Source organism: Myxocyprinus asiaticus, chromosome 4 (genome assembly GCF_019703515.2).
Source record: "Myxocyprinus asiaticus isolate MX2 ecotype Aquarium Trade chromosome 4, UBuf_Myxa_2, whole genome shotgun sequence".
NCBI classification, from domain to species: Eukaryota; Metazoa; Chordata; class Actinopteri; order Cypriniformes; family Catostomidae; genus Myxocyprinus; species Myxocyprinus asiaticus.
Window position 1 is genome coordinate 41,539,889 of NC_059347.1, and position 21,349 is coordinate 41,561,237.

Below are 21,349 nucleotides of genomic sequence, written 5' to 3' on the forward strand. Positions count from 1 at the left end.
GTGCCAAAGTTTTGCTCCTCCCCAGAGAGTCGGCAAATAGAGAGGGTGTCTGGGCCGGGGTTTACTGCCATGGAATTGAGCCTGAGGAGATTTTGTGTCTTCTTGTGAAGAACCTCTTAAGTATGTACGCCCAGTTTTCTGACCCTGCACTACTTCTCATTCGTATGCCTCACATTTTCTTGCAGTTTAGCAGCCAGTGGCTGTAGGGGCTACAGTTGTAGCACTTTTCTCAAGTCTGCTTGCAAATAGGCAGAGGAGAAGGCAAACTGAATGGACTTCTTTTAACCTCTTGTCCATTCATGTCACATGACCCATAGTGAACTCCTTTAAATGTGCTGGACGCAAATTTATGCATTTAGAAATGATCTCATATTTAAAGGTGTAGTCAGTACTTTTTTCCTCATTAAAACAGTTCTACCCCTAAATTATGTATAATAATTACTTTAGGGGTAGAATAGTACTTTCAAAAATATGTTTGATATTATTTACCTTCACGTGAAATCAATAATTCAGCCATATCAGTAGCCTAATTAAAGCTGATTTATTTTACATGGAGCTGGTCTGCATCATGCAGGGTGCCACGTTGACCAGCAGATACGACTTGCTTTATTTTAGAAACCTCATTATTTGACACATTTAAGGCCAAAATATGAGTCCAAATGTGTACAGAAGATTCTGTATATTTCACTCTGTAGCCTGTGTACTTGTTCTAAACAAATACCAGATGTAACATTTAGCTGTGTCAGTACAGATATCCCCCTTTAGCTTTAGAGTTTTTAGTTGCCTGTTGCAGAAATACTGCCTCCAGACCTCGTCTCTGTAGGTTAGTCGGCGCCTTCTTCCACCTTCACAAACAGATGCCTCTTTGTCAAACCAGCGAGACTTAGAAGCCAGTCAGATGAAAGTGATCCTTGGAGAGCACGTTAACACTCTTGAAGTGCCTCAAAACACTCACTGACACTCTTAAACAAGTGAACAGTGCTAATGAAGAGGGACAGCTCCAGAGGACTTGTCCTCTCTGGTTTTCACTTCCAACACTTTTCTTCATTCAACAAATGCTTTTCTGTTTCACATCATCCAGAACTCAAGAGGAAGAAGAGGTTCAGTCTGGTCAAGACCTTTTTTTATCTTGCTTTGGTACTTCTGAAAGTTCAGTTTAGGACAACAAGGCTCTATTGAGGATTGTTGGTTTAGATCAATGCAGCACTGCATTTGTTTTGAACATATTTACATGTAGTATTCAGTATAACTTCGCTCTAGCCTACATTGTCAGTGCTTTAGATTAGAGCTCTTGCGTATGTGTCTACTTTTGCTGTTTCAGCATCTATTATCAGTTTGTGGGTCTAATGGCCTCCTCTCTACCAGTATTGTTTCTCTTAATTGTGTATTAAAAACTTTTTTTGTCTAAACAATGCTGTACACATAAGGCATAAACATATACTGACTTAGCAATAAATTCTGAACACTATGTACAGTATAGTTTGTTACACGATCTCTTTACATGCATGTATGTAGGGTACAACGTGACTAAAGGCACACCTTAATGAAAATTAGTTTTTTTTTTTTTTTTTTTCTGGTCACAAAATGTATAAAGATTCAAGAAATACATTTCATTTGAATGAATATTGATGGACCAACTTGATTTGTGTTAAAAGAAATAACATCAGAAGGTTGTTTTGAATACATTTTTTTTTTTTTTTTTTTTTTTAAAGGTGGCGAGGGAGCCTTTTACACCTTAATAAAACTGGACCACATTCTGGCACAACCAAGGCTATTGTTAAAAATACAATACAGTGATAATGTGGTGTAGGTTTTCAGTTTTACATATCTTACCACGACAACTGCATCTCTGGAGATGTCTTTCTCAGAAGTCATATCATTGTCATTCACTGTCAGTAGCATTCTTGCATGTTCAGCTAAAAAGTAGATGAAAATGCATTTCCAGGATGAGCCCTTCTCATATATGGTTATTGTGGATATGTCAATGTGCTGGAAAAGCTCTGTCTTGAACTCTGAATGGCTGCTATTATAAGGAGATACAATTATGATGTTGGGATCTAATATAATGGTGGAAAATAGAGAAAATACATCAATGTCAATATTTTACACCCCACTAATCAGCAGACCACATTCCATATTCTAAGCCAGACTGGCTCTATGATTTCGACATCATCTGCTATAGACTATAACTGATTGATGGTTGAACAATTGATTTTTATATAAGTAATTTTTATGCATGAATAGCATTTTATTGGATTGTCTCCAAGTCAGCATTGTCTGATCTTTCTAGATGCAAAATCATGGGGTTTGGGAATAAAGAATTAACCAAAATTATAGTTGATGGTCATGTAACCTCTTCTAAGTACATTTCACAGAGTTCACAAGAACATACAACTTTTTTGTTTTATCAACCAGAGGCTGAACCTGAAGTGGAGCATCTGTTGGTCTCGGGAATCACACCACACAGCCTTCAACTGGCATGGACAGCCCGGGAAGACATCTTTGATACATTCGCTATCAAAGTCATTGATTCTAATGGACTAGACCAACCTCACCACATTAAAGTATCCGGAGACAGAAGAACAGAAGTGGTTACAGGTCTTAAGGAAGATACAGAGTATGAAATCGAACTCTTTGGGATAATTTTGGGACGGAAATTCCAGCCCATTTTGGCTGTAGCTCGAACAGGTATGTGGATTTTTAAGAAAAGCTGGTGGAGGAACCACTACTTGAAAAATTGTTTTACAATTTTTAACAGTTAACATGTCAGCACAGACTTTTACATAGTTTACAAAACTAATGATAATATGATTGATAATTTGAACAATGCTAAGCTTAAGTGTGTAATTTCTATGCCACTACAGCCATTAAATGGACTTGCAGAAATAAACTTTGTTTTTAAAACAGCTTTCTGAATACGCCCCCCATCTGCCATTGTTAAAACAAAGATATAGTCCTGCCCCCAACTCACACCACTGGTCAAGTCAGTGTTATTTTGTTTGTATAGATGGTCGCTCAAAACAAACAGAGGATTTTCATAGTGCCACAAAGACACAATGCTTACAAATTTCGAGAAAATTAACCTATGAATGGCTTACATGTACTTTTAGTTGTCACATCATATTAAGGTTGGATAGGAGAAAGTATTTTAACACAGAAAAAGTTACATACTTCAGCTGTACGTTCTCAGACCAAGCAAGCCTTGCGTCTAGAGCAAAAGTGTCTTTTATCTGGCGGACCAAATGACTTCGCCTTTTCCATTTATCCATTGTCTAAAACTTTCCCACACTTACCAAAATCACAACATCACCCATTAGAGTCAAGAGGCTCTCTCATGAACAACAAGGGTTGCATCCAAGTCTTTCCTCTCTCATGCATCAATCATACTCTTCTCCTCTTTTTTTTTCTGTGTGAATCAAGGGTTTTATTTACAGAGCCAAGCAAATTATTTTGTGTATTTGTCCTGATTGCATGCCAGACTTTGGCAATCTTCCTCTCTACCAGCGAGCTTCACTTTCCACTTGAGTCTGATGTTGGCATGTCACACTATTCTGTCTCTGTACTGGGGGCAAGTTAATCTTTCTGCATCTGTCACGCAAGATTCTGACATCCAGCATCGAGAAATAGCTTTAAGGCCAGAGTCTTTTTGTGTGTCTTATAACAGTAGTTGCACGATTGGTTTTCCTTTTAACTTTGATGCTTCTATTTGTTCAGCAGGATAAATGAGGTAGTTCAAGAAGTCTCTTTACATTAACTGTATTTTTTTTCTTTCTCTTTCTTAAAATTAAACTGTTGTGATTGGAGGAAAAGCTTTCTTTTTTTTTTTTTTTATAGCTAAGACCAGCTACAAGTGTGTTTGTTAAATGATTGAACACATTTTGTAACTATTTATTCCTGTTGTGTTTCCCCTTTGTGTATAATTTCCACCAAGATCTGGGTACACCTAAGGGGATACGCTTCTCGGACGTGACTGACACATCAGCTACTGTTCACTGGACTATGCCCCATACCCGAGTAGACAGTTACCGTGTCAGCTATGTACCACTTCAGGGTGGTAAGTAACATGTGGTCATTATGGTATCAATACAGTTAATTACAGTATATGCTATTTATGCCCTTGTACTATTTATAGCTTTTTGGAGTTCATGTACTGGTGTTGATCTGGAAATGAAAACAAAATTGTTAAGTCTTCTTCCTTTATATTCCGAGTTAAATTCTTCCAAGTCATCATTCTTCAGAAAGTTTCTCATAAATTACATGTTATGCAATAGATTATGCAATAATTAGGGGAAATTTTCTTAGACTGCAGTCTTGATGTAATAAGTTGATAGAATCCAGAAGATGTCTCCCTTAAGTCTCATAATGTCCTTTTGGCTTTTCAATGATCTGCTCAGGTAATTAGATCAGACCAATCCTCAATTATGGGAATCTATCAGCAGATATCATCTGTCAAAGGAGGCATTCTTGAGTATCGCTATATCAATTCATCACAACTGGGAGCCAATACTGCCCTCTCCTGACAAATGTCTAATTCCTATTGAGTTCTTCTTATATTATTTTATTTGTCTCCCCCTGCAGGCAGCCCCGTGACACTGCGAGTAGATGGAGGAGAGTCTCAAGCCATATTGCCTAATCTGACCCCTGGAGTGACCTATCAGGTCATGGTCATTGCTGTGAAGGGGTTGGAGGAGAGTGAGCCAGGATCGGATAGAGTTACAACAGGTAAAACTCATCCTAATACTGCTATAATTTCACTAATTGCACATTTCAAACATTTAGATGCCAACTTCCAGGACCCCCTAATATGATGCTCCCCAGCCTGAAAATTATATTTTGTAAACATCATTCTTTTTTTCTCAGATTTTCTGCAGACCTCCTAGCACCTCTATAGACCCCAGTTAGAAAACCCCTGGTTTAAGGAACAGGAAAGCTCTCAGGAAAGGAGATAGAGCTCCATGTATGATTATATGATTATCAGAATCAGAATCAGAATAAGCTTTATCGGCAAGTATGCTAACACATACAAGGAATTTGTCTTGGTGACAGGAGCTTCCAGTACACAACAATACAAAAACAGCAACAAGTCTTTTAAAAAATAATTAAAATTGAATAAAAAAAATAGATAAACATTGAAAAGAAAAAAGTATGTATAAAATACACAATAGACTATATATATATATATATATATATATATATATATACATACATATAAATACACACACACACACACACACACACACACAGGGGCCATCCCCAAACTGTTCCCACAAAGTTGGGAGCATGGAATTGTCCAAAATCTCTTGGTATGCTGAAGCATTCAGAGTTCCTTTCACTGGAACTAAGGGGCCAAGCCCAGCTCCTGAAAAACAACCCCACACCATAATCCCCCCTCCACCAAACTTCACAGTTGGCACAATGCAGTCAGACAAGTGCCGTTCTCCTGGCAACTGCCAAACCCAGACTCGTCCATCAGATTGCAAGATGGAGAAGCGTGATTCGTCACTCCAGAGAACGCATCTCCACCGCTCTAGAGTCCAGTGGCGGCGTGCTTTACACCACTGCATCCGACGCTTTGCATTGCACTTGGTGATGTATGGCTTGGATGCAGCTGCTCGGCCATGGAAACCCATTCTATGAAGCTCTCTACGCACTGTTCTTGAGCTAATCTGAAGGCCACATGAACTTTGGAGGTCTGTAGCAATTGACTCTGCAGAAAGTTGGCGACCTCTGCGCACTATGCGCCTCAGCATCCGCTGACTCCGCTCTGTCATTTTACGTGGCCTACCACTTCGTGGCTGAGTTGCTGTCATTCCCAATCGCTTCCACTTTGTTATAATACCACTGACAGTTGACTGTGGAATATTTAGTAGCGAGGAAATTTCACGACTGGACTTGTTGCACAGGTGGCATCCTATCACAGTACCACGCTGGAATTCACTGAGCTCCTGAGAGCGGCCCATTCTTTCACAAATGTTTGTAGAAGCAGTCTGCATGCCTAGGTGCTTCATTTTATACACCTGTGGCCATGGAAGTGATTGGAACACCTGAATTCAATTATTTGGATGGGTGAGCGAATACTTTTGGCAATATAGTGTATAGATATATATATATATATATATATATATATATATATATATATATATATATATATATATATATATATACACACTACCGGTCAAAAGTTTTGAAACACTTATTCTTTATTATTATTTTTTTATTTTTTTACATTTTAGAATAATAAAGTCATCAAAACTATGGAATAACATAAATTAAACTATGGGAATTATGTTGTGACTAAACAAAATCCAAAATAAATCAAAACCGTGTTATATTTTAGCATCTTCAAAGTAGTCACCCTTTGCCTAGAATTTGCAGACACGTACTCTTGGCATTTTGTCAACCAACTTCTTGAGGTATCACCCTGGGATGCTTTTTAAACAGTATTGAAGGAGTTCCCATCTATATTGGGCACTTATTGGCTGCTTTTCTTTATTATTTGGTCCAAGTCATCAATTTCAAAAACTTTTTTTTTTTAAATAAAATTTTAGTTTTATAATGAAATAAATTAATATGGTGGCACAAATATTTTTGTCTACAAAACTAATTTCAAACATTTAAGCATACGCCTTCAGATCAAAAGATTTTTAAGATCATAAGAAACATTTTAGTCAAGTGTTTCAAAACTTTTGACCAGTAGTGTACATATATACATATATATACTGTGGCAGCGGGGGCGTGGTCAAGCGTCCGTCCGGAGAGAGAGAGTCTGGCACAAGGAAGGCCACGTGCTCCTGAAGCTGTTACATTTATTCTGTTATGTTTGTGAAGCTAATGAGTTGAAGTTGCCACATGTCTGGGAAGCTGATGAGTTTGTGAAGTTGTAAATCACTGAGGTGGCTGATTAAAAATCTTACCTGAGCCTGGAAAACCCGCTTCCCTGTGTTCTCCTTTCACTCTAACTCCCTTACACTCCCTTACACTGGTGCCGAAACCCGGGAAGTCGAAGTACGTCCCATGGAGCCCTCCCAGCTGAGCGAGATCCTCCAGTCCCTCGCTAGCCTGCATAAGAACCATCAGCAAGCCCTACTTGAGCTCCGCCAGTACCAGGATCACCGGTTTTTTGAAATGTTGCGGGCTCAAGCGGAGGACCGGCATGCAATCTGGAGCCTCCTTGGCCAGGATAAAGCCCCGGCCATGACCCCGGACAGCCGCAGCTCCCTGCCCCCACCCCCGCTCCTGAAGATGGGGGCGGATGACAATGCCAAAGCCTTCATTGACCTGTTTGAGAGGACCGCTGGGATTTGGGGCTGGCCGCGTGACCAGTGGGCGGCCAGGCTCCTCCCGTTGCTAACCTCCTGGCCTACGATGACTTGAAGAGGACCGTCCTGCAGCAGGTGAGTCAGAGTCCGGAGCAGTACCACCAGCTCTTTCGAACCCTGAAGCTCAGGAAGACTGACCGCCCGTTTACGTTCTCTCAACGGCTCCGAGACATGTGCCGGAAGTGGCTACTGCCAGGGAGGCGCGACGTCGAGGGATTGATAGATCAAGTGGTGTTGGAACAGTTGGTCCATCGACTGCCCAGTGGGACAGCGGAGTGGGTCCAGTGCCACTGCCCGGCATCGCTGGAGGAAGCTGTTCAGCTCGCAGAGGACCATTTGGCGGTGTACACGAGGGTGGAAGAGCCCTCCTCTCTCTCTCTGTCCCCTCCCCCTGTGTGTTCCACAGTCTCTTCCCCCTCCCCTCTTATCTCTCACTCTGCTCTCTCCCCAGGACCCGTTCCTGCCCCGCGGAGGTGTGGAGCTCCGCCGCTGAGGCCGGTTCCCCGCACGCAGGGATTTGCACCACCGTCAGCCCCTACAGTGCCCCGCCGCCCTCCCCCTCAGGTGGAAGTGTCCGCCGACGCAAGTGCGGGCGTGGCGCCTGGGCTGGCCTGCTGGAGTTGCAGGGATCCGGGGCACTTCAGGGATCAATGCCCTGTGATGGAGCTGGTAACGGTGGTCCGGATCCCCGATACTCCGCAGGCTGCCCCCAATCGGGCCGGAGCGTACCGGATATCGGTAAGAGTCAAGGACACGGTTGTAATCAAACCACTATCCACCAATGCTTGGTTCAACACGGGCGTTGGGCACAACTAAAACGGTGAGGGTGAAGTGTGTGCATGGGGATATTCACAACTACCCTGTGGTGACCCTTGTGATTACATTTCAGGGAACAAAACATAGAGTGGAGGCCACGGTTAGTTCCCACCTCACCCAGCCGCTGATTTTGGAGACTAATTGGCCTGAATTTAGAAATGTTTAAAAGGGAATATGTGCAGATGGGTCCTGCCCAAAAGTGATGAGATGTGAAATGTGCGATGCTCTGGCAGGGGAGGCGGAGCCGGGGCCGTCTTCGGCTGTTCCGTGTCAGGATGACGTGAGGGGCGGAGAGGCTGCAGCCCCTCCCATCCTCAGGGGATTTCCAGAAGGGGATTTCCCTTTGGAGCAGTCGTGAGACGAATCCCTCAAGCACGTCTTTGACCAAGTGAGAGTGATCGATGGTCAACAACTCCAGCCGAATGTCACACTTTCATATCCATATTTCGCAATTATAAATGAGCGGTTGTATAGAGTGATGCAGGACGCTCAAAGGAAGATACAACCCAGCTCTTAATACCGCAGAGCCGTCGGGAAATGGTTTTCCAGGCGGCTCATTATAATCCCATGGTGGGTCATCTAGGAGAAAGGAAAACACTGAACCATCTAATAGCCTGTTTTTATTGCCGGCGATGTCCGCAGGTGGTGTGCGGCATGCCGCGAATGTCAGCTGGTGAATCCATCCGGCCACCCCAAAAGCGCCATTGCGCTGATCTAGGTCCCCTTCGAGAGAATTGGAATGGACCTCATCGGGCGGTCAGCACACAGACATCATTTTGTATTAGTCCTAGTGGACTATGCAACATGATATCTGGAAGCAGTGCCTCTACGCAGCATCTCAGCACGTAGTGTTGCGGAGGCACTCTTCAATATAATCTCCCGGGTGGGGATTCCGAAAGAAATCCTCACCAATCAGGGCACAACCTTTGTCACGAACACTATGCGAGCTTTACAAATTATTGGGCATTAAGTCAATTCGCACCAGCATTTGCCATCCACAAACAGATGGCCTGGTGGAGCGGTTTAATAAAACCCTTAAAAATATTATTCATAAGTTCATGGATGAGGATACTAGAAATTGGGACAAATGGCTCGATCCCCTGTTATTCGCAGTACGAGAGGTCCCGCAAGCCTCCGGGATTTTCCCCATTCGAGCTGCTATATGGGCGACGCCCTCACGGCGTGCTTGATGTCATACGCGAAGCTTGGGAGGAGGGACCTTCAAACAGTAAGAATGAAATTCAATATGTTCTTCACCTTAGAGCAAAACTCCACACCTTGGGGCAACTAACACAGAAGAATTTGTTCCAAGCTCAAGAATGACAGCGCCGGCTGTATGACAGGGGAACTCAGCTGCGGGAATTTGCACCGGGAGATAAGGTACTCGTATTGCTCCCCACATCGAGCTCCAAATTACTCGCCAAGTTGCAAGGACCCTTTGAGGTCAAACGACGAATGGGGGATCTCCATTATGAGGTAAAGCGAACCGATAGAGGGGGCACACGTCAAATGTATCACCTTAACCTCCTGAAATTATGGAGGGAGGCGGTCTCTGTGACGTTGGCTACGGTAGTTCCAGAGAGGGCGGAGCTCAGGCCGGAGGTGAATACGAAACACCATAATTTCACCCCAGTCACTTGCGGAGACCACCTCTCACCGTACCAACTCGCAGAGGTTGCCAAACTACAACAAGAATTCGCAGATGTATTTTCCCTTCTACCGGGTCACATGAACCTCATCCAACACCACACTGAGACCGAGCCGGGGGTGGTGGTACGTAGCCGTTCCTACCGATTGCCTGAGCACAAAAAGAAAATTGTCGGGGATGCAATGCTCGATATGGGGGTAATAGAGGAATCCCACAGTGATTGGTCCAGCCCGGTTGTTCTTGTTCCTAAGAGCGACGGGTCTGTACAGTTCTGTGTGGAATATAGAAAAGTCAACGCGGCAGTAAATCCCAAGAAGTGCGCGATTGGGTGGGTGGAGGTACGGTATCTGGGGTTCCACTTGGGCCATGGGCAGGTGCGTCCCCAAATTGACAAGACTGCGGCGATTGCGGCCTGCCCGAGGCCCGAGACCATAAAGGGTGTGAGACAGTTCCTGGGGCTGGCTGGCTATTATATAAGATTCATGCCTAATTATTCGGACGTCACCAGCCCGCTGACTGATCTCACTAAAAAGGGAGCTCCAGACCCGGTCCAGTGGACGGAGCAGTGTCAACAGGCATTTACGCAAGTGAAAACGGCGCTTTGCGGGGGGCCGCTTTTACATTCACCTGATTTCTCTCTCCCTTTTGTCTTGCAGACAGATGCTTCAGACAGAGGGCTGGGGGCCGTAATCTCACAGGTGGTGGAGCGCCCAGTGCTGTACGTTAGCCGTAAGCTCTCGCTGAGGGAGACTAAGTACAGCACTGTGGAAAAGGAGTGTCTCGCCATCAAGTGGGCGGTCCTCACTCTCCGGTACTACCTGTTGAGTGGGCCTTCACCCTCTGCTCGGATCACGCCCCACTCCATTGGCTCAACCACATGAAAGATACCAACGCGCGGATCACCCGTTGGTATCTGGCTCTTCAGCCCTTTAAGTTCAAGGTGGTCCACAGACCGGGAGCGCAGATGGCTGTCGCCGACTTCCTCTCCAGAAATGGGGGGATAGACCGGCTGGATGCCTCCCCGGCCTGAGTCAGGCGGTGGGGATATGTGGCAGCGGGGGCATGGTCAAACATCCGTCCAGAGAGAGAGAGTCTGGCACAAGGAAGGCCACGGTGCTCCTGAAGCTGTTACATTTATTCTGTTATGTTTGTGAAGCTAATGAGTTGAAGTTGCTACGTGCCTGGGAAGCTGATGAGTTTGTGAAGTTGTAAAGCTCTGAGGTGGCTGATTATAAGTCTTACCTGAGCCTGGAAAACCCGCTTCCCTGTGTTCTCCTTTCACTCTAACTCCCTTACACTCCCTTACATACATATATATATATATAAACACATACATACATAAACACATACATAAACACATATATACATACATATACACACATATACATATATATATATATATATACATACATATACACATATATACATATATATGAATATATATACATACATACACACACACATACACATACGTAGTGCAAATCTAAATACAAATCGGTTATATACAGTGCAAGAGAATGTAATGGCAGAAGAGGTAGGATGTGTTGGATAATATAAAAAGACTAAGCTGTGTATTGCATATTAATTATTGCTCAAAGGAGCAGTTTTAACTGTTCATGAGATGGATAGCCTGGGGGAAAAAAACTGTTCCTGTGCCTGACGGTTCTGGCTCATTATTATAGTTATAATGCAAATCGTCCTTTTTTATTTAGTAAAGCTACATATTATGCTTTTGGAGGGACTTTTGCCACTTTTCAGTAAGATGATAGAGAAGGGATTGGATTGGGAAATGGTCCTTCTTGAACTCATGTGGCCATATGAGTCACAAAGTTCAATGTGTTGCAGCATCTGCACTTATACCATTATACCATGACACCAATAAGTTACTCATAAGCCATCTTTACATTGCAACGGTGGCACAGAAACTGCATCTGAAGTGGCATTTAGTTGTATTCACACGGACTGTTTAATGCTGCACAGAGGTGGCAGAAATGCATTTCCACAGCAGTTACAAATGCATAAATCATGTTATGAGATGAATATTTAAAATAAAAAAATATGAATATAGAAATATGAAATGAATGAAAATATGTTAAAATATGTTATTTAAAATATGTTAAAAAAGTTTTTTGAATATGAAACTAAATTATGAAATATATGCTCTATCATGACAACAACAAAGTTTAAGGCTGCTCTGATGCTGCATTTCATTTACATAGAACCAAACAGCATCAGAACAGCCATTGATACTATGGGCTGAGGTGGGTCAGAGCAGGCATAATTTAGTATGGCTTTTGTCACAGAATTTGCTCTTACACAGAATTTTGAGCAGGCACAGAGCAGGCTTACATCAGCTGTGTAAGACACCTATAGATTTTACTGATTTCCAATTAACTTGCCTATATAGTTTATAAATATATTAGTTGCAAGTTTGCTTTCCTGTCTGGCATAAGTCTAAAATTCGACTCCACGTTGTCTTTCAGTGGTAGTCTTGTTTCTTTCATCTCACTATGTGTATCTGTTGGCCCCCAGCCCTGGATAAGCCACGAGGTCTGACAGCCGTCAACATCACTGACACTGAGGCTCTGCTGCTGTGGCAGCCTTCCATCGCTACTGTGGACGGTTATGTCATCACTTACAGTGCAGACACTGGTAACTCAAACCAAACTGTTGTTATTTATTCTTGAGTGAAGGCTATTAGGGCTTTTTTTTTTTTTTGGGCACTTTGACTTTGGCTTGCTCATTGGAGGCATTATGGTGGTATTTTCTGTAAAGCTGCTTTGAAACAATACGTACTTGGAAATACTCTATACTCATAAAATGCACTAGAACATGCCATGCTCTACTGAAAGACCATAAAGTAAACAGTAATGAAAATGCAAACTGAAAGCATAACTGTCCAGCAGTGAGTCTTATTTGTGTATTTTTTTTTTTTTTTTTTATGTCAGTGACTCCAGTGATGAAAAGGGTGTCAGGGAACACTGTGGAGTTTGAGATGAGCTCTCTCATACCTGCCACCCAATACACAGTAAAAGTCTATGCAGTCAGAGACACATCTAAGAGTGCTGCAACCACCACAGAGTTCACCACAGGTAAGGTTAACACTCACTCACCCTTGCACACAATACCAGACAACCTTAAACCTGCAGACCATCTGACATCTGTTCCTGTTGGGACATAAACAGACATGGTCAATAACAAGTGATCATGCATAATCCTAACAAGAAAATGGCTCGCACATAGTGAGGATACTTTCTTGTGTGTTGCCATCTGCCAGTGCATGCGTGTGCCATTTGTACTTCAGTCACCATAATGAATGCCAACGTAGTAACTGAAAACACTCTTCTATAGATGTTGATGCCCCCCAGAACCTGGCAGCCAGTAATATTCAAACAGACAGTGCAATGTTGACATGGAAGCCACCAAGAGCAGACATCAGCGGGTATATCCTCAGCTTTGAGTCCGCTGATGGTGTCCTCATGGTGAGTGGACCACCTGATCAAATAATAAAGCAATAGGCCATGAGAAGACGTGCATTACATTGATTTTACCATCACTGAGGGGTATTATTAGGCACAATGTGAAGCACAGTGACTTTGTTCTATAAAACAGCAGCAACAACAGCATGATAAAAGATGTTTAAAAATTAATTAAAGGAATAGTTCACCCAAAAATTTAAATTCTGTCATAAATTACTTACCCTCGTGTCGTTCCAAAGCCGTGTTGTTTTATTTCTTCTGCCAAAAAGGAGATGTTTTAATGAAGACCCCCCCCCCCCATTTTTTCAATAAAATGGCAGTGGATAGTGCCTCTTTTTTTCAAAAATGAAAATCTGCTCATCATTTAATCACCATCATGATATCCCAGGTGTGTATGACTTTCTTTCTTCATCAGAACATATTAGAAGAAAAATTGAAAAATATCTTACCTCAGTAGATCCTTAAAATGCAAGTGGATGGTGATTTGGCTTTTGAAGCTCCAAAAATCACAGACAGTCAGCATAAATGTCAACGATACGAATCCAGTTGTTAATTAATGTCTTCTAAAGTGACACAATTGCTTTTGGTGCGATAAAGATAAATATTTAAGTATTTTTTTTTTAACTCTACATCATCCTTCCAGTCAGCAGCGGTATGCGCATGTGACATAGTCATGATGGGACGTGAGACACGTGAGAACTGAGGCATGTGCGACACACATGGAAGAGCAGCACTGTTTACAAATGAGGAGAAGGAACAGCTTCTGTACAGAAGCTTAGTTGATTTTGGTTTAGAACTGTATTTACCTGTTTCCTTACTCAAAATTGTGCGATGTGCGCTTATCCTCGATGTCTCAACCGAGAGGAGAATGTGAGATTACGTCCGTAACATGGCAACGTGAATTCGTCACACGAGAGACCGTGTGATCTCCACCCTCTTGTGAAGCTTACCGGAAGCTTTGGATTATAGTTAAAAAGCACTTAAATATTGACCTTTTTCGCACTAAAAGGGATCGTATCGCTTTAATTAAACATTAATTTAACCACTGGAGTCGTATCTATGACGTTTATGCTGACTGTCTGTGATTTTTGAGCTTCAAAAGAGAAATTGCCAGAGCTAAGATATTTTGATATTTTTCTTCAAATGTGTTCTTCAAAATATTGAAAATCATACACACCTGGGATATCATGAGGGTGAGTAAATAATGAGAGAATTTTAATTTTTGGGTGAACTAACCCTTTAAAAAAGGACCCATAGTAGGCTATCATAAAAGTACTGCATGTGGCTCGTGCATCATATTCCAAGTCTTCTGAAGCTATACGGTTTTGGTGAGAAATAACCCAGAATTTATGGCATTTTTCAACAAAAATCTTCAATGCATAATCCATTGTGAACAAACTTCTGTTTTAGAAAAATGACACATCACATGCCTTAGGACAAGTTCAAATATGCATGGACTACTTTTATGATACTTTGGGGTCCATTTTTAAGCTTTGAAGTGAGGCACTATCCACTGCCATTGTATTGAAAAGATGTAGGGCTATTGTCATTAAAACATCTCTTTTTGTGTTCTGCATAAGAGAGAGAGTCATACAGGAATGGAATGGCATGAAGTTGAGTAAATTATGACAGTTTGTCATTTTGAGTTGAAAATATACCTTTCAAAGTAATCAGAATAAACAATTCCTACAGCAAATAATTTAGTGCTTTAGCAAATCTGTTTGCTGTAGCCTAGGCCAGTGGTTCTCAACCAGGGGGCCGGGACCCACTAGGGGGCCACAGCACACTTCAAAGGCCTAGGCTGTTTGCGGTTGCTAAGCAATGTAGCAAAATGGCACATTAATATGAAATGTGCGGTCAAAGATGTGTGCTTATTGTCTTTTTTCATCAGCGTTGAATATGGCTCATCCAATCAGAAGTAGCAACTATCGGTTTTATAACAGTACTAATTTGCATTTCACAGTTCATTTGTATCTGAAAAACTGGATCGTGATACTTCTATAGTTTTTCTAGTCCAATCCTATCCAATATTTAATTGTCAATAAAGTGCAGTGTATTGAAAGCTGTGTGTGCCTGGTTTTCTTTTCTCGGTTCAGGAGGTAGTCTTCAGCCCCACAGCAACATATTACAGCATGTCCCAGCTGACTGCCTCCACAGAGTACACAGTCAAACTGCAGGCCATTGCTGGACCGAATAGAAGCAGAATTGTCTCTACAGTCTTCACCACCAGTGAGCCAATAACTTTTGATTATCTTATTGTGTCAGTAACAGACTTTAAGTGAAATCACAGATTTTTGTTTACTCTTAAATAGTTACTCACTCAATAAACTGAAGGTCAAACTTTTTTTCTCTCTCTGTGTCAAAGTCGGTGTGCTGTACAGGCATCCTAAAGACTGCTCACAGGCGCTGTTGAATGGAGACACAACTTCGGGGTTGTACACTATTTACCTGCGTGGAGATGAGAATCAGCCCCTGCAGGTCTACTGTGATATGACCAATGACGGAGGCGGCTGGATCGTGAGTAACTCTCTAGTAAACTAGAGAATTACAAGCAGGATATTTTACTGATCCCTGAGGGGATATTTAAAGGGATAGTTCCCCAAAAATGAAAATTCTTTCTGTTGAAAACCTGTATGACTTACCTTATTCTGTGGAGCACAAAAGGGGATTTTAGGTAGAATCTCAGTCATCATTCACTTTCATTGTATGGAGAAAAGATGCAATGAAAGTTAATGGTCACTGAGACTAACATTCTGCCTAACATCTCCTTTTGTGTTCATCAACATGTGATTGAGTAAATAATGACAAGATTGTCACATCAAACACATTTAGCAAACTCATACAAAAGAGTCACACTTTAAAACTGTGGTGATTGTATGCAGGTGTTTGTTAGACGGCAGAGTGGTAAAGTGGAGTTTTTCAGAAACTGGAAGAATTACACTGCAGGCTTCGGTGACCTGAACGATGAATTCTGGCTAGGTATGTGTTTCTAATATCTGTGCACACATATCAAATTACTAATATGGCCCAAAGAAGTAGAGAGGCCCAAAAGTGTTAGTCTTATTCCCCTATACGATATAGCGAAATGAGAGATTTTGAGCATGTTGGTCTGCAAATCTCATTGCCTGTGTCTGCAGGTCTCTCTAACCTCCATAAGATCACCTCCTCTGGGCAGTATGAGCTCCGTGTGGACCTCAGAGATAAGGATGAGTCTGCGTATGCACAGTATGACAAATTTACAGTCTCTGAACCACGCAGTCGCTACAAAGTTCATGTTGGAGGATACAGCGGCACGGCAGGTAGTCTTTTATCTATATTTATATATTAATTATAAATGTATTATACAACATTAATATATACATTTATTAAGGCTATTGATTTTACACTTTATTTCATTGCAATTAATTATACAATGTTTTAAAGGTGCACTCAGTAACTTTTTGTTTGTGTCATCTTGGACTTACAGTGACACCTAGTGGTGTGGATGCAATAGTTTTCAGTTACAGATGCCATTGTAGAAATTTACTATCAGCCATGATTAATTTAATCCAAGAGTGAAAGTGTCCAATAACAAGACTTTTACTGGTTACTGAGATTAAGCGAGTAGTATTCAGCTGGTCATGTGATTCTAAAATGGCAGCCCCCATGAGGGCGCCCCTGCCCCATGTAGAATAAAACAGTTTTTATAAGGTTACTGATATGACTAGAGTCCTCATCTCATGTGAGTGGTCATGATATTATACATACAGTATGTTTCAAAATTAAAATGTATTTCTTTAGGAGTAAAACTTTTTTAAAGGGGAAAAAATTACTGAGTGCACATTTAAAAAATCACCGCTGTACTTCAGGTTGCTGTACTGGCAACGAACCGACAGCTGTTTAAAGACAGCTGGACAGAGTAGAGTGCAGGGGTCTCGGAATGTGTCTTTTAAAGTTTTAAACTACACTACACTACTACTTGACACAGCATGCTAAAAAATACAGTGTTTACGGCTTGAGACATTGAAAACCAGTGAAACGCGACACAACCATAGTGAGATCCTCCAGAAGAATCCGTCTGATGCATGTGTCCAAACAGAATGCAAGAACACAACTTTGAACAGACTAATGAACTCGATTGTAAAATGGATCACTGTAGACTGTAGGCCAGTGATGTTCAATTAAATGGGAATATAACATACAATATATTCACTTCTTAGGCCACTTTATTTATTGTCTAATCTATGCTTTACTCATATGTCACAATAATGTAAAGTCTTTGAATTTTCTGATATTTTTACTATAAATGAATGTTATATTTACTATATTTGTAAGTATTTTGATTATTATACTGTATATTGAATTATCATAACTTAAGGGGCTTTTTTTAATATTAGCAAATATTAATATACTTGATTAATTGTATAAATTAATCAGCATATCTTGTAATTAGATTCCAAATTTTAATCGATTGACAGCCCTAATATTTATTATATTTCAGTGTTAATGTTTGAAATCAACAGTAGACATGCAAAATGATCATTGCTAATTGTTTTTTAATCAAATTCTTTTTTGATGATTATGCTCTTTTAAAGGTGACTCAATGACTTATCACCATGGCCGTCCATTCTCAACCTATGATCATGACAATGATATAGCTGTCACCAACTGTGCTCTATCCTATAAGGGAGCTTTCTGGTATAAAAACTGTCATCGAGTGAATATTATGGGCCGATATGGAGACAATAGTCACAGCAAGGTAAGATTTTCATGTGTGCTTTCTCAGCTGTCTGATGTTTCTGCAAATATACAACACAGGAAGATTATTGTTTGTATTTCCACTAAGAGAATAATGCCCACTAAGTGAAAGATATCGAACAATTTAAGTGAAATTTGAATGTTTTTATCTCCAGGGTGTAAACTGGTTCCATTGGAAGGGTCATGAGCACTCCATCGAGTTTGCAGAAATGAAGATCAGGCCCGCCAACTTCAGGAACTTTGAGGGAAGGAGAAAGCGATCATAAACCAGAGTGCTCCGGCTTGAACCAAGCAACCTTCCCCTGCTGCCCATTCATCCCTTTTTCCTCCTGCATCATCTCATCCCCTTCATCTACCAAAGCCACTGCCAGGAGCCCAGCCTGCTCTCTACACTCTCCTATTCATGGAGAACAGAAACAAATAATTTCTTCTTTCCCCATTCAAAGCTAAAAACCACAAACAGTTGTGTACCACTACTGTTTAGGTCAGTATCAGACAGTAAACCAATAGACTCATAGTGAAGTGCTTAGCATAACACACTGTGCCTGAACATCATAAGCACACGCCAAAGACAGATACTCCAGTAACATCCATACACTACAATATCGGTGGAGGGGAGATTTTGAGTTTGGCTCGGTGCTTTCCAGTTAAAAAAAAATAAACTATGATATCTTCTCTCTGTATATCACATGCAGTTAGTTACAGTGGAGCATGCTTGGATTGCAGAGAGAGCAGAATGTTTGTGTGCGGTATTATTTGTGTTGGAGTCTCTTCACTAGGCTGTACCTAGCCTCAATAATTCTTTATTCTCTAATAATATTCTCACCCTGAGAAGATGGCACATTAAAATAAAAAGTCAAAATTTTATATCCAGATAAAAAAGGATAGCATTATAATATCTAGTGTGGAGGCTCAGATATATTTTTTTTTAAATCTTTTTTTAATCTGTCTGTGACAAATCGCAAGTACCCATGCTCTCTGCTTTCTCTATGCCACAACTTATGCTATTCTGCTCATCAGTTCTGAAGTGGCACATATTAGAAGCAGTAGCTAAGAGTTCATTTATGCACCTTTCTTTGTGTTTCCTGTACCCTATAACCATATTGCCGTTCAGTCACAAGACATACGAATCTGGATTTGTTGCTTGTTATCCTCCAAAAATATAAAGAAAACAAAACAGCTAAGGCAGGACCTATATTCAAACTTTGATTTAATGAAGTGATTTTCTGTTCACCAGTTACAAGCTTGTATAATGTTCAAGAGTCATAAAGAATAATGTTGAGGACAAGAAATAAAAGTACTTTAAAAGTCAGGTTTTTTTAATTATTGTACACATAGCCTTATATGAAAGTTTGTCACAAAAAAAGTTAATATACAGAAGCATGATTACATGCATAAGTCTTCGTGTTGCCCCCCATCCCACCTACCCGACTAAACCACTGACCCTATAGATTACTTGTGTAAATGATGTCTCGTTTTGGTATTTGGAGATTTTTGTTTGATTGTTTGTTTATTAAATGGGTGTACAACAGGTGTTTCTTTGTAACTCCTCTTAAAATAAAAACAGATTGTGTAATAAAACATGTTTGCGAAGTGTGTTGTGTTTTCAGACACACAAAAACAAATTGCTTAATAAAACATTTATAATTTGTGGTTTTTAAAACAGTACATTTCTCAGTTCACTCAACTTTTTAAGGGCTCTGGACAGAAAGGAGGCCCAAACGACACCCCAACATTTTCCTGCATGATTTTGTGATTGCAATTGCCACTTTGCACAACTAAGCTAAAACAAAAACTGCTATTAGACTAGGCGATAAAACTCTTTAGAAGTAAACTTTTTTAATGGGGAAAAAATTACTGAGTGCACCTTTAAAGGTTAGTTCACCCAAAAATTTAAATTCTCTCATCATTTACTCACCTTCATATCATTCCAGATGTGTATGACTTTCTTTCATCTGCTGAACTCAAATGAAGATTTTTAGAAGAATATTTCAGCTCTGTGGGTCCATACAATGCAAGTGAATGGGTGCCAAAATTGTGACGCTCCAAAATCCACATAAGGGCAACATAAAAGTACTCCAGACGACTGGTGGTGGTTAAATCCATATCTTCTGAAGCGATATGATAGGTGTGAGTGAGAAACAGATCAATATTTAAGTTATTTTCCTTCACTTTTTCTGTTTTTGGTGATTCACATTCTCTGTGCATATCTCCCCCTGCTGGGAAGGCAGTAGAATTTATTATAAAAAATGACTTAAAGACCCAGTGAAATCAAAATGAAAGTTTTGCTGCTTTTAGTCTGAATCTATTAGCTTTAAGGGCATCTATATGCTAGTGTACTTCTAAACATTGACAAAATTAGTTTTCAGAAGATATAAGCATTTAAAATCTATAGTCTCTCTCTTCCGACTAAGATCACCCAGAAAAATGTATGACTCACAATGTACTTTTTGACCAATCAAATGCTTTTTAGAACAAGAATGTCCCCACCCCCTCAATCTGATCAGCGTGTCTGGCTGTGTTCTAACTGGCGCTGATCATGACTTCACAGGGCACTTCGAAGGGTGCACAATCCATGCTGTAATGTCGTTCCAAACAGATTTTCCAATAAGAATCACATAAAAATTTAGTTTTAAATGACCATTATCACCTTTCAGCCATCAGAAGGTCTCACAGTGGAGGCTAATTGTCTTTGAAGGGAATAGGGCACAGGGATGATCACTTCTGAATGGGAAGCGCCAACGCTGAACTTGGATGCGAGGAAACTCGCTGGAGTTTCTTCATATGTTTAATGCAGCCATTTTTCTGAGGTTTCTTGGGATTTACCGTGCAAGTGTGTGTTCTTTATTCTTTATGTTAAGTGTACTGTGATTTAAACATTGATATATTTCAATGTTTTACTTGCTTGTTTTTCATTCATCTGCATTGACGATCACAACGGCTCGAGCCTCATTGTTAGCAAATACCGAACGCAATGTGCTGTGTTTGCTTGTAGCCTGGTTTTGTAGAAACAGATCAATTTGATCCTCAAGTCAGTGGATCAGTGGTCAGACTTCGGCAGATCGCTTCCCCGGTTGAACACCAGCTCTCTCTGGCATGAGAAGCATCAGGTGTGTGTGTGTGTGTGTGTGTGTGTGTGCAGTGTAAACTAAAGCTTATTGGTTGTTTTTCAAAAAGGCACGGGATGTTTGTCAAGTCCCGCCCCAACATCATATTTCAGAAGGTAATATGTCAACAGGCTAAAGAAAACTGGGTTTTTCAAGGCACTTCAGGGGGACTATAAATATTGATCTGTTTCACAACCACACCTATAATATCATGTCTGAACACATGGATTTAACCACTGGAGT

General features: G+C 40.9%; 1 protein-coding gene across 1 annotated transcript in view; it reads left to right on the forward strand.

Moving 5' to 3' along the window:
• Positions 1-19,584, forward strand: part of LOC127440112 (tenascin-like) — a 59,967-nt gene extending 40,383 nt beyond the window's left edge. Inside the window, exons 12-23 of the mRNA XM_051696510.1 lie at positions 2,416-2,688; positions 3,932-4,054; positions 4,579-4,722; positions 12,316-12,435; positions 12,732-12,875; positions 13,135-13,265; positions 15,359-15,491; positions 15,628-15,779; positions 16,145-16,241; positions 16,400-16,561; positions 17,837-18,000; positions 18,155-19,584. Of these exons, the coding sequence (XP_051552470.1) occupies positions 2,416-2,688; positions 3,932-4,054; positions 4,579-4,722; positions 12,316-12,435; positions 12,732-12,875; positions 13,135-13,265; positions 15,359-15,491; positions 15,628-15,779; positions 16,145-16,241; positions 16,400-16,561; positions 17,837-18,000; positions 18,155-18,265 (1,754 nt within the window). The 3' untranslated portion in view covers positions 18,266-19,584. The remainder of the gene's footprint in view (positions 1-2,415; positions 2,689-3,931; positions 4,055-4,578; positions 4,723-12,315; positions 12,436-12,731; positions 12,876-13,134; positions 13,266-15,358; positions 15,492-15,627; positions 15,780-16,144; positions 16,242-16,399; positions 16,562-17,836; positions 18,001-18,154) is intronic.
• The last annotated feature ends 1,765 nt before the right edge of the window (positions 19,585-21,349 follow it).